At 39.1% G+C, this 19,322-nt stretch overlaps 1 protein-coding gene across 1 annotated transcript in view; it reads right to left on the bottom strand.

The window, feature by feature from the left end:
• Positions 1 to 19,322, bottom strand: part of znf804b (zinc finger protein 804B) — a 103,636-nt gene that overhangs the window by 10,949 nt on the left and 73,365 nt on the right. The window contains exon 2 of the mRNA XM_079626303.1: positions 10,928 to 11,071. Coding sequence (XP_079482429.1) covers positions 10,928 to 11,071 — 144 coding nt within the window. The remainder of the gene's footprint in view (positions 1 to 10,927; positions 11,072 to 19,322) is intronic.

Raw genomic sequence — 19,322 nt, 5'->3', positions numbered from 1 at the left:
TGCATAATGAAGCATTGAAACGGAATAGACTGCGCACCTGTGTCTGTGTGTGTCTGCGTATATGTGTGTGAGTTGTCTAACACCGTTCCATCTGTCTGTTCTTCCCCTCAGGTATAGCTGGTCCTCTGATGCTTTCAAAATGAGTCATATCTTCCCCTCTCCCTTTCTAACTCGGGTTCTTTTTTTAACACTGTGCTCTCTTGTACCTTTATCGGGATGTGGCAGGTGGAGATGAATAGAGCCTCAGCTGGGCTGCGGAGACCCTGGAGAGCTCCAGGCGTTTGACAAGGGCAGAAGACAATAAGAGCCTACTCATCCTGGCAGTCTACAGAGAGAGCAGCGCACCGCTTTCTCGTTCTCCCACTCATCCCATATAGTGCACGGCACTGTGAAACAGGCAGTCCCCTTCTCTGGATCTTCCTGCAGCCCACGAAACTACTTTTTTACTTTGTCTTTGTCATTGAGCGGGGTCAGTTCACTAACACTGTCCTCCTCCTCCTCCTCCTGGGGAATATGGAGAGACCAAGACCAAAAGAGACAGTGTGTAAGCCATTCTCAAAGGGCTGTCTGTCAACAGAAAACAGAATAATTGAAAGAGTGAACACTGTAAAAAGTGGTCAGTTGACTTTACTTAAAAAAAGTGAGGAAACCCGTTGCTTTAAAATTATTAAGTTATGTGGAATTGTCAAGTTCACAAAACTTATAATTTTTTTTTCCAATTACACAAAGTTTATTTACTTTAAAAAAGTGAGGGAACCCATTGCCTGATAATGATTAAGTTAAGTCAACTGATCACTTTTTAGTGTGATGAACGCGTTTGTGGCGAGCAGGACGGGGTCGAGGGACGTGAGAGAACGGCACAAGGCCGGTGGCGTGATTACTGATGAGTGACACCTCCGCGACGCACCGGTCTCGTATCTCTCACGGAGGAGAAGAAGCATAAAGGAGGAGCGACGACAGCGGAGATCGAGAGAGGAACAGGCCTGATTTTATGTTGTGTTTTGTTTCTGTTTTGTGTGGCCAGCAGTCGTCCCAGGAGGATTTTTGTATTTGTTTATTTATTTATTAAACTCTTTTGAATGTTCGCCGGTTCCCGCCTCCTCCTTCCCATAACATCTGACCTCGTTACAGCGTTCTTGTGTCGTTTTAAAAAGTGTAGCTGCTGTTTGCACTGTATCTTAAAATACTCCTGTAAAAAATAAGCCTGTACTATTAAAATTTAGTCCAGACAGAATGCAATAACAGGTCCTGACTCCTGTGTGAACAGACCCTAATTCTACCTAAAGGCTGGAATACACTACATGACTACACTACCAGAGTTTTGCCCTGATTTACAGTCTGGACAAGTTGACGCTAACTGCCAAAAGTCAGAGCCAGTCTGCAGATTTGAGTTGACGGATTTCACAGAAAATCATGTAGTGTATGATGGTCACAGACTGCAAAATTTTAGCTTCAAAGTTTGATTCCACCCAGTTGGAGGATATCAAAAATGTTTGATATTTTGAGCTGATTTTAGAACACATTGTTTTCAATTGTCACATGTCACAGAGGCAGTAAGTTTGTTGTGTTCATAATGATTTGAAAGTCTGGTAGTGTGTGATCCTCAGTCGTTTAGTGTATGATGCCCAGTTTTTCCTGTAACTATTTACAAAGTCGGCAACTGTATGAAGCCTAGTGTTTTTAAAACCTGTTCAAGTTGTGTAGTGTATTCCAGCCTTAAGACAGACAAACGATTGCAGGATGGATTGTCATATCGTTATGTTCAATACATTCTACTGAAGCCACAGGTAATGTTCAATGGTATAGAGATGTAATGTGTACATATTATCATATCATGTAATTGGTTAAAATCGATAAATAGCCCAGGTAATGTGATTTTATATAAAAATGTAACTACAGCTGAAAAGTTTGGGGTCAGTAAGATTTTTGCTGACCAAAGATGCATTTATTTAATTTATTTACTTTGATGACAGTTAGTTGACATGTAGTTGCAAAGTTACTTATAGTTAGTAGAATGTCTAAAGTGGACTATCAAAATAAAGTGTTCTTAACACCTAATTCACCTAAATCTGAATTACTGCAGTATTGAATGTCACATGATCCTTCAGAAATCATTCTAATATCCTGATTTGGTGCCCAAGAAACACTTATTATTATAGTGAAAATGTTGATTTACTATTTAGTATTTTTGTGAAAACAAGAAAGAACAGCATTTATTTGAAAAAAAATATTAGAAACAATGCAAACGGCTTAACATTCACTTTTGATCAATTTAACGCATCCTTGCTGAAAAAAAATTAAAAGAATTAATAAATTATATTACATTACAAAAGTTGTGGGTCAGTAAGATTATATAAATTATGTATGTATATGTATATATACATATAACATTTTTTAAATGTTTTGATATGGCCATCACTTTTCAAAAATCTATTATTATTACATGAATGGCTCATTTTATTATTCCTGTCTGGATAAACAAACTGCACCTTGTGATTTACAAGGTCGCAGGACAAGTTCCGCATTCAACAAGCTTTGTTGTTCCTGGAGCAACATTCCCCAACCTTTCAAATCAGTGGGCTCTGATTGCTTGGTAGGAATGTTGTTCCAGCCACAACAAAGAAAGCTGATCCAAGAACGTGTCCTGCTTGTGTAAATCACAATGAGCATAAAGAAATCAATGTCAAAGACCCTTCTCTTGAGTATGTGCACTAGTAGTGCTGTTTGCTATAGTAGAAAAGATTTTACTCAGCATTCAGTGTGATTTAGTAAAGGGTACCATGTAACAAAGACAGATAGCATGCCACTTTGCCCATTAAACATTACTAATGGCTGTGCATTACCTCGGCTCTACTGTGTGGCATCAATTCAGCACGTTCTCACGTCTCCAAATCCATGGCTGCCAGTTTAAAAAAGAAAAGAAAAGCCACCTATATTACGCCACCTTCAGTACAAACACTCTCTGTTGGGAGTCTGCACCAATCACACTCAGCCTAATCTCATCACTGCTTATTCTGTGGCCAACTGCAGTTGGTGCAAAGAGGCAGTGATAAGCCTCAGGCATTTACTTGAAAAGAAAATGAAAAACTCCCTCTCTTTCTCCCTTCTCTCAGCGCGAACCATCTCTATGGACAGTTTCGTGCCGAGCGAGAGCATTTTGCTCAGAAGGACATTTAATAAAATTCCTGGAAATATGATAAAACCCCACGCATGAGAAGCACCTATCTAGCAATTTGGAACTCAAACTAAAGATTACAGACTACCAGCTGAAACAATGTATCTTCCGCAAACCTTTTCCTGACAGCCGCGAGCGATGGAACTATGTAATCCTCGGCCGAGATTTGGATGCTGGTGTTTCTGCTTAACGTTGATTATAAACTGTCACTCTCATTCACCCCAGGAGGAAAACATCAACATGTGGATTATCCTCACCCCAATCTGCACGTTCACAGGCAGATAATCCACCAAAGACACTTCCAATATCCTCTGCCGTCTGATGCACACCGCGCACGGGGCTCATGTGTTGAGTGTTAGCATTGGGCCGCAGGCAAAAAGCTGTCTGCTAAAACTCTTTTAGACCCTCTTCAGCAGCTCCTAAGATGACAGGCTGTCAGGTTAGGTGATCTGTAACATTTGTGTGTTGCATATATGTTTGAATGCTGTAATGAGTATGTGTGTAAGGTGCCTGAGAGGATCAGGAAAGGAGACCCTTTGAAGCCTAGAGGATGCGAGTGAGAGGGAGGAGAGGAGAGGAGATTTGGAACCGGATATTGCAGGAAGGTGCAGTAAGGAGCTTTCGGGGGAAGCTTTCATCCACACAGAAGCTGTTTTTCCTGCTGTACACACATAAACACAGGCTAAAAGATGCTTTTTTTATACGGGAGACTGGGGAGTTTTGTAACATATTTTGTTTCAACATCTGTTACCTAGTGTTTTTGCACTCTGTGTCTTAACCTTCAAATTATAGTAGTTTAGAAATGTCCAACTTTTAATTCTAAATAACTATATTAATATACACAGACAAAAATCCTGTATAAAAAATTATCACTCAGAAATATGCAGAAATTCACAATAAATAAATAAAGAAACAACCACGGAGTGTCTTTAAAAACCCTCTTTTGTGCAGAACTACTTCCTTCCGCCACGGATTCAAATAAAGCAATAAGCCCTGTGAAGCCATGATTTACAGTGAATTTAGATCTCCGCTCCGCATCGTGCCTAACACACCCCTTAGCTGATTTAAATTCACTGTAAATCACGGCTTCAAGGGGCTTATTGCTTTTATAAAATGGTTACTCCATAAAAATATTAATTTTAATATTTATTTTATTCATTAAATAAACACCAGCAACAAAAAATATACATTATAAAAAATGTTATAACACATTTATTCATCCGCCAAGCAATTCAGTTCCAAAGAGGTTGCCAAGCATACTAATGTCATGCGGTCACAGGTGTGTGTTTGTTGAGCAATTTACAACAGCTTCGAATGCGTTTCACATTTCGTGACACAACTACAGTATTTATAAAGAATATGGTGGATTTGCTCGACCGCCATGACAGTCGCCACAAGTGGTTTGATACAAACGAATATATATATATCGAATGTTAATATAAATACATTTTCCATATTGACTTTCCACAGGGGTTTTTCGTTTTTCAACAGATAATTTTTTCTACCCAGATTACATCAGGGTTAGCTACTTTTTAAATTGGCTAAACTGATTTTTACGCATCACTCCCGATCTCATGGTGTGTGTGTGATGTCAATATATCTTGTAATAGAACACATTGGTTATATAAGCGCTGTATTTCTAAGCAGATTTTTTTATCATAAATGGATATTGACTTGCTGGTAGATGCAGAGAGCCCCTAGCAAAGATTCTATTATTGTCTTATCAGATACTCGCAATGCGGCTTCGAGTAATGACTGGAACATCTAAAGTGGCTGTTTACATAACAGAACAGCTCTCATACCCTCAGGCTTTTAAAAGTTCATGAAGAATCGTACAAATTCCTCCATCTGCTGCAAATGAAGTTTTGTGCAATTATTTGTCTGAGTTTATCCCCTTGTCCCTTTATAACTGTTATCCATTCATTCATTTCAGGCTGCTGACTCACCGCTTTTGGCTGAGAAAGCAGACACCACTTTTTACTTTTCCATTTTTTTTCTTCAAACACTTTCTGAGTGTGAAGCCACACAGGAATTGTTCATAGAAGGACAAATTTGTGCAGTGTTAAAAATACAATCTCTTTATCTTCTCCCAGAGCTACCCCCCACCCCCACACCGCTAAATGCCCTGAGGATAGACCTTACACTCACACACTCACACCGTCCCCTCAGCTATTTCTTAAGCATTAAGCATCCTGCTGCACTTTTTATAGAAACACAGACATGACTAGGCTTGGACTTCTTCAGATCCGATTGAATCCTTCCTCAGCACCCCCCCAGTGACTATGGGTTATGAAATATGGATTATCTCCAAAATCCACCTCAGCCATGGGAGTCTAGCAGGGGATTCCCTCTAGATTCTGCTCTTAGTCTCTAGTGGAACAGTCAAAAACGTTCTCTTGACCCTTCCCCCTAATATTTGCCCCTGGTTGATCATTGGTTGATCTATTCTAATTTCTAACCCTTTACATTTCCCTTCATTAGTAAAAATCTAAATTCACCTCCGCAATTCATCAATTCAGGACACATTTACCAAAAAAAATCTGAATGAATAGAGAATATTCTTGACATTTGAAATTTGTTTCATCGTATTCATTTCATCGTATTCATTCATTTCAAATAGAAATTGCTTATGATGTGCACAAGTGACTAAATGATATGGAGGTTGAACAACTAGTTTTGAGAATTTCAGTTGTGATCTGAGAAATGCACCAAAGCAACTGAGAAAACTGTACAATCCAATTCAGGACTTGAATTTGAGTTTCAATGTACGGAAGAAGAATTAAAAAGATTTCATAACACATTTAAATTTAAAAAAGCAACATTTATCAATACAAACTTTAATAATAAAAAAAAGAAAAAAAAAGTTTTTGCTTGACAAAACCATGTTCAAAAACAAATTTGAAGCAGATATGCAAATATGACAAGACAGATAGAAAGAATTCACAAAAAATACACAAAAAAGACTAAATTAAATATTGAGTATGAGGTTGAGAATATCTCACAGAATCTTAGCATTTAAAATTCCTTGAACGTATTCATGTTTTATATATACAGTAGGCTCTCACCCTACAAACCCAAAAGTAATGTAAGATTTTATAACACTTTAATAACACTGAAGCTATTAAATTGCCTTCGGATCTTTTAGACCCCTAAACACAACATGAGGGTTAATTCCATGTCTTTTCTTCTCTCGTTCTTTACGCTGGCTGTAAATGCCGTCTCATGCCTCACCTCTTCCTTTCCCTTCTCTTTTTATTGAAGTGAGGACAGCTGGTTGATTTGCATAGCTCTCTAGGAAAGGTTTTGTGGCTCTTAAAGATTAATTAAATCAAACCTCTCATCCATGTTTGGTGCAAGTCAATGCATACAGCACACACACACACACACACACACACACACACACACACACACACACACACACACACACACACACACACACACACACACACACACACACACACACACACACACACACACACACACACACACACACACACACACACACTGGGCCCTATTTTAACGATCTGAAACGCAAGTGTCAAAGCGCAAGTAACTTTGGCGCTGTTGCTATTTTCCCGGCGGGATAAATGACTCTTGCGCCTGGCGCAAATGTAAAATGGGTTGGTCTGAAGTAGCTTCATTATTCATAGGTGTGGTTTGGGCGTAACGTGAAATAAACCAATCAGAGCATCCTCTCACATTCCCTTTAAGAGCAGGCGCGCTTGTTCCATGGCGGATCGCTATTATAACGGCGGATTTGCCAGCGCAGGCCAGGAGCGGTTCACAGCCGAGGAAACCGACGTTCTCGTCAGGGCCGTAAAACACAGAGAAGTGACATTGGGGATGATGGGAGAAACCCACCCAAATTAACTTCGGTTAAACAGGCGTATAATTTGGGTAAATGTGTAGCCTAATCTAGATAGATCTTTTTCACATCTTCACGGACACAACAATGATTTCCCTCGTGTGTTAATATTTTTCCTTGTAATAATGTATGATTTGCAAAAATGAAAACTGCTGCGTCTGTTTATAATTATTAGAGAATCAAAGTGGATGCGCGTTAACACGCTACATTATGGCCAAGCACGCGCCCTTAAAATACCATATCACTAACGCGCAACGCGCCACTGTCTTTAGACGGTTTTTTTCCTGGTCAGTGGTGCAATTGCTTTCTAAAACTGGAAAATAGCACCAGGGGAGTTTTGCGCCGGAACACGCCTTCTCTTTGCGCTGAACCGCCCCCGCGAGCGCAAGTTCATTTCCTAATTTACCGATGTGCGTCTGTGGAGGGAAAAGTCCGCTGTGCGCGGGTGCAAAATAGGAATGATACATGCGTCGGTGTTCAAAGTCAATTGCGCTGGGTGCAAGATAGGGCCCACTAAGTGACTGGGAATTATTTGGGTTGGATTGTAGGACCAGGGAGCACGGATGGCTTGGGGTAACACCAAACTGCCTAAAACGGTCAAACTCACAACATGCATATTTTATACCATCACAGTTAGTTTGTCTAACTATTAGGACACAGCTCAAATTTACAAATGAATCTATTACAATTCAGACATAATGATGTATTACTGCGGTATCTGTCATAAAATAGCAGTATTTATTACATTTTCCACAAAGATGAGTAATCTCAACATTTTACACAAGAAAAAAAAAGCGTTTGGTCACAATTAATTAAACAGAAACAAGAATGCCATGCTAATTTCTCTGTGACAAAGTACTGATGTGAAACACTCGGCTGAAAATCTCATGATTGATTATGGAATATTACGGATGTTCGTGCTGAGCTGGCATCATTCATCTCTGACTCATTGACTTTGACTAACAGGAACAGACACATCTGCACGATGAACAAGTGTGCAGTCATCTGTGGTTTGATCGAGGCCATGTTTGCACGGAGATGAAATCCATCGCAACAACATGTGTAATTACTTTCCTCCCTCTCTCTCTGAATGCTTTTGGTATATAACTGTCACTCAGCGGTGAGTTGACAATGAGTCACATCTCTCTTTCCCTCTTTCTGTATCTCTCTCCAGACTCTCCCTCTGTTTTGCATTGGCTTTCATGTAATTGTACATATGAAATGTTTGTTAACGCTTTAGATTACAGCCCGGAAAGTACTGTGTAATTAAGACGAATTTACAGCGTAACTTTCGGTAATTACAGTGTACCTATAAAGTACTTGCATGTAAGTATAAGGGAACAATATGTCAAGTTTAGGGAATAAAGGGGGTAACAACCAGGAAAATTTAAAAAATATTATAGAACTAAAGGGTACTTATTCTACTATTATGATACAACAATCTTACATTTGGGAGCAATTTAGGGAGAACATACACTGCGTACCTTTTTGTAATAATTGTGTACCAATACATACTGTAAAGGCTTTTTTTAAAATTACAGGGTACATATCTATGCATTTATACACATTTATAGCAAAAGTGCAGATGATTAAGTTTGGTCTTACATGTTTCAAGGCAACTAAAACTATTGCAATAAAAAAATAAAAAATAAATAAAAAAAACATTAAAAAAAACTTTTTACAGTTGGTCTGACGGTCCCTACACACCGGACGCGAATAGCGCGTCAGGCGCGAGTGATTTTAATGTTAAGTCAATGCAAAGACGCGTTACACGCATTGACTTGCGTAACGCGTCTTTGCATTGACTTAACATTGAAATCACTCGCGCCTGACGCGCTATTCGCGTCCGGTGTGAACGCACCCTTAAGCGATAGTCTACAGTTTAAAAAGTATAAAATATTGTAATTTTTCTTACAAAAACCTATTGTTTCACTTCAGAAGACATTGATGGATGGCATTTCTTCTATGTAAAGCACTTTGAATTACCACTGTGTATGAAATGTGCTATGTAAATAAACTTGCCTTGCCTTGCCTTGCCTTGCATTGGGGTCGTATGGATTATTACAGTTATTGCAGTATGTGGTGTTTGATGCTAACAACTTTTAGGAACACATGAGCTTGCATTATCCCAGAGATGTTTTTGTTATATTTTTCTAAAAACCTTAATTTGTGTTAATCTAAAGACGGAAAGTCGTATACATCCTGGATGGCATGAGGTTTAAAGATGAGTAAATGGTGAGAACATTATTTCTGGGAGTACTGCATTTTATTTTAATACACAATACAGAATAGCAAGAGACATGATTTCTTCTTCAGATTCATCAGTGGAAAGAAAGAAAAAGAAGAGGAACAGAAGCAAGAAGCCAAGCAAGAGAAAAAAGCGGGGACAAAACGTTCTACTTTTTGTCAATACTTTTTGTAAAAAAAGCAGTTTTAAATGAAAAAAAAAGTATTGTAAATCTGTTTTGAAAGAAGGTGTTTTTCAAATAAAGGTTTCAAAGTCAGTGATATTAGATTGTGTGTATGTATTTTAATTGTACTTACCCTGTAACTACATGGAACAAGAGGGTAACAAGCACCACATGAAACAAGAGTATCTTTCCCCAATATTTAAGCAAAAGTTGCAATTGTTTTAGTTTTCAGTGCACTTTTGTTAAGAATACTACTGTATAAATGCATAGATATGTACCCTGTAATTTTTTTAAAAGCCTATATGTATTGGTACACCAATATTACAAAAAGGTACGCAGTAGGCCTATATGTTCTTGCTAAATTGCTCCCAAATGTAATATTGTTGTATCATAATGGCAGAATAAGTACCCCTTAGTTCTATAATACTTACAGTATAAATAGTTTTTTTTATTCTCCTGGTTGCTTTGTTCCCCAAACTTTACATATTATTCCCTTATACTTACATGTAAGTACTTTATAGGTACACTATAATTACCAAAAGTTACACTGTAAAATCGCGTTAATTACGCAGTAATTTCCGGGCTGTAATCTAAAGCGTTACCTAAATGTTTAATTAGAGTGTAGCTTTGTAAGTTTAAAGTTTTTGCAGTATTTGCAGTATTTGGCTTATGTTGGTTAAGACATGTGAAGTTGTTGGATGAAGACAGTTTAATCAGTCTGTGGGCTGTTCATTGTCAGAAGCCCAGTTTGTTAGAAGCACCCAGGATGATGATGGCCCAGAATTAGCGCTGCACATACAGTGTTTTCTGCTGCTCGAAATGCCAGGGAACATGTTTAATCTCAGATGCCACACAGATGGGCAGTCTGAGATCCTGGCACCAGTCAGCACATCCTCAGTTCTCTCCTCCTCCTTACTTCATCTACTCCTCCTATCAATCCACCCTGCTATTTACTTAGCAGATTTTTGGTTTTTCTTCTCCCTTTTCTTTTTTGCTTATTATTTTAATGAAAGTGCTGACTAAATAAAGTATCAAGATGTTTTAACTCACCAAGGCTGCATTTATTTGATCAAAAATACAGTAAAAACAGTAATTGTTTTTCTTCACCTGCCTCATCTGTTTGGAATATCTTTGTTTTTGTATTTATAGATCCTTGCCTCTCCTCATCCCTGTGCCAGCATGACAAATTAAGTAAATTAAGCTTTAGTTATCAACATTATATATGTTAGTAAGAATAATCTGACTATTTGGGAAAACAAAAACTTAAACTACTTCAACAAAAACAAACAATGGTCAAGCAGTGTTTAACCAAGTACGTTTCTATGCATATACAGAGACACTTTGCTCAAGGTAGTAATGGCTTTATACTGTATACTGTAGGGAAACAGTTGAATCACTGTTCCAAATATTCTTTCATTTCTGCATTCTTCCTGCTTCTCCATTTAATGAGCTCGTCCACCTGCTGTTCGAGTTTACCTGTTTATGTGCGTGGTCATACGAGTTGATGTGGTTGTCAAACTCCTGATGTTTATGGTACTGCTTGTCGCATAGTTCACAATAGAAGTTAGCCTTGGAATCCCCCAGGGCTTTAGCAATGGCTTTCTCTTTCTTAGCATAGTCCTAAAATAGAGAGAGAGAGAGAGAGAGAGAGAGAGAGAGAGAGAGAGAGAGAGAGAGAGAGAGAGAGAGAGAGAGAGAGAGAGAGAGAGAGAGAGAGAGAGAGAGAGAGAGAGAGAGAGAGAGAGAGAGAGAGAGAGAGAGAGAGAGAGAGAGAGAATTAGACACTTGACAATTACACAGTCCTTTTAAAAAAATAATAAAGGATTTAACTGATTGTTTAAATCCACAAAGTAAATAATTGTATATGATTGGTACATAAAATAATTTTGACATTTGTTTTAGAGGTTGTCTTAGCTTAGCTAAATTTAAACATCAAGACTGTCCCTTATAGGCTAAAATTACCTGATGAAACCAAACCATCACAGAATAGTTTGAATAGCCGTAATTGCAAGTTTCGCACCACAACATTCCTAAAAAGATGCTTGAATGTTAGCATAGCAGGGTAACTATGACGACACGGTCATTGGGTTCATATTAGTTGCAGGACGAATTAACAAACTGAACTGCTCGCTGTGATAATGATTAGAACTAACTAACTGTTCTTAACACTTTAAAGTCATTTTAACACAGGAGAAACACAGCGTGAGCCTTGAAATACATCATTTTTTTATATTACACATTTATCCATCATTTTCTGTGAATGTCACTCTCTTCTATTCTTTTTTAAATCAAATATGTCCAGAAATATTTGTGAACCATTAAAAACATTAACGTCTCAATATACAACTTAATATACAACACATGCACATTTACAAACACATACTGTACACCTTCAACTCTTCAGTTTCGGCAATTATTAAAGTTGTTCAGATATGAGATTGATAGATCATCATGTAACATTCACTAATAACATGCTCAGGAGTGCAAACACACACACACACACACACACACACACACACACACACACACACACACACACACACACACACACACACACACACACACACACACACACACACACACACACACACACACACACACACACACACACACACACACACACACACACACACACACACACACACACACACACACACACACACACACACACACACACACACACACACAGTGATTGGTTTAGTTTTTTGCTGTCCAGATTTTCAAAAACCCATCTGGATAAAATCTGGAAATGCAAAAAATCAGATTTTTGCTGGAAGTTTGAACATAGCCTTGATTTATAGCCCTGCATGATTTATAAGCTGTTTTTCTCATGGGGACCAAAAAATGTCCCCACAAAGATTTTGGATATTGCCATTTTGTCCCCATAACGCAGGGTTTGCAGGACCACACACACACACACACACACCGTACAGACCTAAACTCTTCCTCTAGGGATGGCATCTCTTTCTTTGTTGCACTTCACATGAGATTCAGCTACCTGGTAACTTCAAAGGCTCCTGCGATTAATTCAGTATCAAAAGTCTGCTTATACAGACCTCAGGGACCGACATCAACCATACAAACACACTGTGCAGACTGCTCCGGCACACAGACACCCATAAGCAAAGTAGATCTCTCTGGAGCATCATTACCAGAGCTTTCCCATTATGACACACAGACAGCATAGCTCAACATTGACTACAGGAAAACAAGGTGGGAAAAGGTCACTGTGTCTGATCAAGGACGCTCTTATAAAAGGATAGTTCCCATGAAGCATAGCGCGCTTGAAAATTTTATAAAGCTCGTTAACAAGTTTCTACATAGAGAAAGTTGAAGTAATTGTGACAATAATACTGATTATGTGCCTTAATTATTGGCCAGAGGGCCTCTGCATCACACGGCCCTGCAGCGTGTGGGAGCAGATCATGAATGAGGTGGATGTGGTGCAGTTAATAGGCCATCGGGGACTTTGAAAAACTCTTTCCTATAGTTTTTATCCGTGGGCAGAGACAGTGTGAGATGTCAAAGTAAAAAAACATCATGGTGGACTTTGAAAAGAGAATTTGAGGTCAATAAATCAATAAATGAGTACTATATTGAATACCTTGCAGTTTACGTCCTTATGTACAAACTCTAACGGATAAATCACAACACGGCCATAAAAACACAAGCACTAAAATAATACCTTTCACAAGTTTGGGGTCACTTTTTAGAGGTTTCGGGTCACTTTTTAGAGGTTTGGGGTCACTTTTTAGAAATTAGACATTATTAAAGCAGGCCTAAGCAGTTTCGGGAATTTCTTCGCTGTATTCTCGCTTTTTGCTCTGAGGTTTCTCTATCATCATCATCATCAATCGGCTGTAAACAGGGTAGGTTGACAGTCGGTCACTAATTTTGTCCATTCCATACGATTTTTGGCAACTTTTCGTAGTTCGCTCATTGTTGCTGGTACGTCCTTGTTTATTAGTTCGCCGATGTATTGGTGGTATAGCTTTCGAGCTCTACCTTGACTTCTTTTGCCATGCCGCTGTTGTGGCGCGTACAAGACGTACTTGTTGATCAGGTCACTCTCATGTCTTCTTAGGGAGTGTCCGACGAATCTTAGCTGCCTCTGTTGTACTTGAAGGACAAGTTGGTTGCGGCCGACTCTTTCATAAACCTCTTTATTGCTTTTCTTGTCCAGACGTTTTATGCCAAGCATGATTCTGTAACAGTTTGTAGCAAAGCTGTTGAGTTGGTCTCTAAGTTTGCTGCTAAGGATCCAGCTCTCGCAGCCATAGAGCAGGATTGAGACACACGCAGATTCGAATATATTTATCTTGAGTGTAATTGGTATAGTTCTTGACTGGAATACGTTCTTCATCTTCCAGAAGGCCCCCCATGCTTGACCTCTTCGGATTTTGACATCAGATTCGCTAGATGTGATATGAGAACCAAGATATTTAAAGTTCTTTGTCCATTTGATGGTCTGTCCATCAAGCTCTATGTGCTGATGACTGTGTGTTGCCATGTCTAGACTGGTGTGTTCTTGGTTACTCATTGCTTCTGTTTTGCTTATATTAACTTGGAGGCCTACTCTCCTGGCCCACTTTGCTGTTGTTGTGAGTTGTTCCTGTGCTCTATCCAGGGTGTTTTCAAGCAGGGCAATGTCGTCAGCGAAATCCAGGTCAAATAGTGATACTTCTGGATTCCTGCTGGATTCTTTTAAATGTGTTATGATTCCATGCGATGATGTGTTCTTTGCGTGCTCTTCTTCAGTTCGTGTTAATACATAGTCTATAACGATTATAAATAGGAAGGGAGCTAGGGTGTCACCTTGTAAGACGCCTGTTGTAATGTCAAAGTGGTCTGACAGCTTCCCTTCTATTAGTACATGACTCTTTGACTTGTTGTAGAGAGTGCGGATCGCACTTACTATTTTGTCCGGGATCCCATAATGTCGTAATATGTCAAACATGGTTGATCTCTTGATGGAATCGAATGCCTTCTTAAAATCGACAAAGGTGATGTAATAATCAAGTTTCTTGTCTTGAAAGCCTTCGATTATCCTACGCAGGATGTGAACTTGTTCTGTACATCCTCTCCCTCTTCTGAAGCCAGCTTGATTGGCACGTAGAATCTTATCGATCGGGTCTCTTATTCGGTAAAGAAGGACTTTGTTGTATACTTTGGCGGTGACCGACATTAAGCTGATCCCCCTGTAGTTGCTCATTAGGGTGAGGTCTCCTTTTTTGGGCAGTGGTACTATCAGATTTGTGGTGAACTGTTCTGGTGCTTTTTCTTGACCGTATACATCGTTGCAGATGTTACAGATGAAATCGGCGACATAGTCTCCTCCATATTTTAGTGCCTCCGGTGTGATTGCATAGTCGCAGCCAGGTGATTTGCCACTCCTTAGGTCTTCAATTGCGCTCTTTATCTCTAGGAAAGTGAATGGGCTTGTGTTGATGTCAAGATCCTGAACAGCTGGTTTGATTGGCAAGTCGTCAGTGATTATGTTACTATTTAACAGTGTTTTAAAGTATTGTTGCCACTCCTTTAGCAGTTCTTGTGTTGAGTTGATGTCTTTACCGTCTGCTTTTTTCATCTTGTGTTTGTTTGTCGACTTAGTCTTGCCGCTGATCTCTCGGACAATCTCCCAAGTTGTTCTTAGTTTGTTTGCTTTTGCTGCTTCTTTAAGTCGCTGTAGTTTTTCTTCCAAGTAGTTGATTCTGTCCTGCTCGTATGAGTCAAGCAGATCTTGACTGAGCTGTTTCATGTTCGCACTCCTATTTCTCTTGGATTTGTTTCGTGCTTTGAGAAGTTTGATTGTTTCACTCGAAACCCAGTTCTTTGGTGCTTTTTTCTTGACTGGGCCGACCGTGCTCTTTGCGGCTTCTTCGATGGCTGTAATGAATCTATCGTATTTTTGCTGCATATCATCGTGGTCTTCTCTCCTAAGAGCGTTGTAGCGATTTTGGATAGTGATGGTGTATTGTGCTTGTAGCTCCTCGTTGTCTTTAAGCTTTCTCCAGTCGAACTTGATGCGCTTATTCTTGTTCTTTCTCGGCGCTCTCAGGCTGATCTTGATCTCTGCACTTACTATTCTGTGGTCCGACCCTAGATTGATTGTGTCGTACGCTCTTACGTTCTTCACCGAGTTAATCCATTTGCTGTTGATGAGTATGTGATCTAGTTGAGCTCTGTTTTTCCTGTCTTTTGCGTTTCTGTTGGCATCTGGTTGCCACGTCCAGATTCTGGATTTTGGATGAGGGAATCTGGGCTGTGTTGGCCTTGTGTTTGTTGCTTCACAGAACTCAACTAGTCTACTTCCATTGTCATTTGTTGCTTTGTGCAGAACATGTTTGGCTATAACTCTTGAGTTTGACTGATGACTGTCTTCTCCAATTCTTGCATTGAAGTCGCCTGCAATGATGAGCATGTTGTGTGGTGGTGTGTCTTGTGCACATTTGATGAGCTGGTTATAGAAGTTGTCTTTCTCTGTCTTTGGTTTTTCTTCTGTCGGGGCATAGATTACAATGACTGTTGTTATAGGGTTGCCGGCAAATGTTGCTGTCATTATCCGCTCAGACACTTTAGTTGTTGCTGTCATGGATTTAGCGGCTTTGCTGCTCATGAGGAGCCCTATTCCTCCGACGTGATTGCCTTGGGTTGTTTTTGAGGCTGAGCAGTAGTCGAATCTCCATTCTTTGTTGTTGTAGATTTCGATATAGGTGTTTATGCCATTGGCCGCTGGTAGTCGATGCTCCTGTATGGCTACGATGTCAATTCCTTTCTCTTCACACCCATGAATAAGCTGATGGAACCGATCAGATTGATCAAATGTTGGTGTTTCTTGGCTGCCTCTCTTTTCTATTTTTCGCAGAGTGCGGACGTTGTAGGTACTAATGATGGTTGGTTTGCGATGAGAGAATTGATGCTGCTCGGCTGTGTTGATGGTGCTTGTTTTGTCTTGCTTTGGCGCTGCATAATCAGGGACAGGTGGCTGCCCCTTCATACGCGATGGGATCGCGCAGCGACGCGGCAAAAGCGGTTTGTTGCCCGGAATGGGTACTTCATTTGTGACTTTCGAAGTAATTTGGTAAAACCAAGCGGGTTACTAGCCCTGCGAGGAGTGGGTCAGTTTAAGGTCATAACCCAGGACCCTTTCTCTATAGAGCTCCCCATACAGCTTCGGAATAGATATTAGATATAGATTCAACCCGAAAGAAGTAATATAACCATTCCAATGACTCCGAAGATGTTCAGTTAAGGTAAAAAAAACTGCATAGTTCACCTTTAATTTTGGATGCAGTGAATTGATCAAAAGTGACAGTAAAGACGAGTAAAAAGTTTAAAAATATATATTTAAAATAAATGCTGTTCTTTTGAACTTTCTATTCATCAAAGAATCCTGAAAATGTATTTTGGTTTCCACAACTGTTTTTCAATTAAATTCAATACACGTTTCTTTGTATAGCGCTTTTCACAATACACATCATTTTAAAGCAGCTACACATAATTTTAAAGCAGCTAGCTTTAAAGAAAGTGCATGAGTCCATATTACAATTCCAACATTGATAATAATAGGAAATGGTTCTTGATCACCAAATCAGCATATTAGATTGATTTCTCAAGGATCATGTGACAGAAGTGGTATTGAGAAATAGTAAGAGTAATGGCTGCTGAAAATTAGCTGCTGCCATGTTTTTGAGATGGTGTGTCAATTTTAACTTTAGAAAATGTATCCTGCATTCTGTTGCGTTCCACGTAGCTGTTTTAAACAAATGTTTCTTACCTAAAACCCCCTAAAAATGTGTCCAGTCATGGTTTGGTGAACCAGCTTGCAGTATTCAGGCAACACACCAACAAGTCGATTTTTAAAATATGTTGTTTTGTTTTACATCCCTACAAATGATATGGTCCCCCAGGGCTTTACAACTCATTTCCAAAATTCATCACCCCCACAACCCCCCTTTAAAACGTAACCCTAAATTTAGTCTCAGATATGTGGCAGAGTGAAACGATACAGCGGGAGAGCTGGGAAGAGCCACTCTGTACATCTGTCATTTTAACACGCGCCCCAACCCTGAGACTCAAAACAACAGATGTTAACTCTTAATTGCTTTTGGATGCGTTTTGCATCAGAATTAGTTACACATGTTTTGCACTTACTCACCACCCACAAAAGGCAGAACATTGGCTGAGTTATCTGGCAATCACCTGCCCTCTGCCACAAACATTTCAATGACATTACTTAGGCTACGTTTACACGTGGCCGGCTATTTTCATAAACGGACATTTCACCTCTCTCCGTTTTCAAAAATAAAATTGTGCACACCTGTCAGTTTTCAGAAAAGTGTTCGTTTACACGAACCCGTTTTATATGCCGTCAAGGGCATGCCAAACCTGTAGGTGGCAGTGTAACGGCCAAACCTGTAGGTGGCAGTGTAACGGCCAAACCTGTAGGTGGCAGTGTAACGAGAAGCTCAAGCCCACGTTAGCCAATCAGAATCCCGCAAAAAGTCACATACTGTGACGTTGGCTGCCTAAAACTCTATTTTTCTCAGTTTACATGTAAATGTGCAAACAAAGTTTACCAAAATCTCCTCTCTGGCCAGACGGAGTTTTTAGAAAGAATCGTTTTCAGAGGTAAATTTTCCGCTTGCGTATAAACGAAGGACACAAACGAAGGGAAATGTCTCCGTTTTTTTTAAAAACCATGTACATGTAAACGGGGCCTTACTTTCAACAGCAAGAGTGAAAACAAATAAAAAAGAAAAAAGTGTAAAGTTGCCTCAAGTTTGATTTTGCAGTCAAAATCTTAATTCTAATACGTACACCTTGATCCTGTCCCAAAAGACCTTGCGACACCTCAGAATCCACACTGTTCTGTAAAATGTTTGAAAGTAGCACCCAGTATGTATCAGTAGTAGTGTGATATATGTTAAAAGTGTCCGTGTATGCATGCCATAACACTAAATGTGTCTGTTTTACTGTTGAATCTACTATTGCAAAAGCAAGTGTTTTGTAACAGCACATGCAAATAAATTGATGGAGCATTATGTAGGTTATCTTCTTAATGCTGCTGTCTGGGGAGCTACAAAACACTCTCCCTTACAAATGTAAGCAATTTAAATGTGCAATCTCAGTCATTTAGTCTCTCATTCTTTCTTTTACTCTGTTTCGATCTCATTTCATTCATACCGCAGTTTGAAAAAGGAATGTGATCTATTATTTTACTTGTTTGGAAGCTAATCGTGCCTTTTCAATTGACAAACAACTGACTTTATGTTTTAAAGAATTACATTAAAGGCACACACGCACACACACAGGGTATTTCCTAAGCTATCTAAATGGGGACATTCCATAGTCATTTTTTTATACAGCTAGTTATAAATACTATAACCTAACCCACACTCTAACCCTAACAAAAACTATCTGCGTTTTTACATAGGAGTACCTTCCACAGGGAAGTTTTGTCAGATTTAGCTCACTCATAGTTACAAATTTGACCCTAAAATGTGGTTAGATTTTGATCGTTATCTTATTACTTGGTAGCTGGATGGCAAAAAAAAAAAAAGTGTTGCTACATGATACAGTTTTAGAGCTATGACAATGAAAGACAAAAAAAAAAAAGTTAAACCATTTTGTAATTTGTTTTTTATATATTTTTAAAAAAGGTGCAAAAATCTATTTGCAATTAAAAACAAACAAACAAAAAAAACATGTCAGTAAAGTTTTATTTTATTCAACCCAATTCTGCCTGCAAATTTTGAACCAGGCTTCACATGCACAGAACAATAATTTTCAATAGTAATATAGCATTGTATGATTACTAGTATGGATGACTGCGGCTCTCATAAGCATGTGACCCCTGCAGAGATGCTCA

This window comes from Phoxinus phoxinus (assembly GCF_949152265.1).
Source record: "Phoxinus phoxinus genome assembly, chromosome: 10".
NCBI lineage: Eukaryota > Metazoa > Chordata > Actinopteri > Cypriniformes > Leuciscidae > Phoxinus > Phoxinus phoxinus.
Note: the sequence above shows the minus strand (reverse complement) of the source record. Positions and strands in the feature narration are given on the sequence as shown.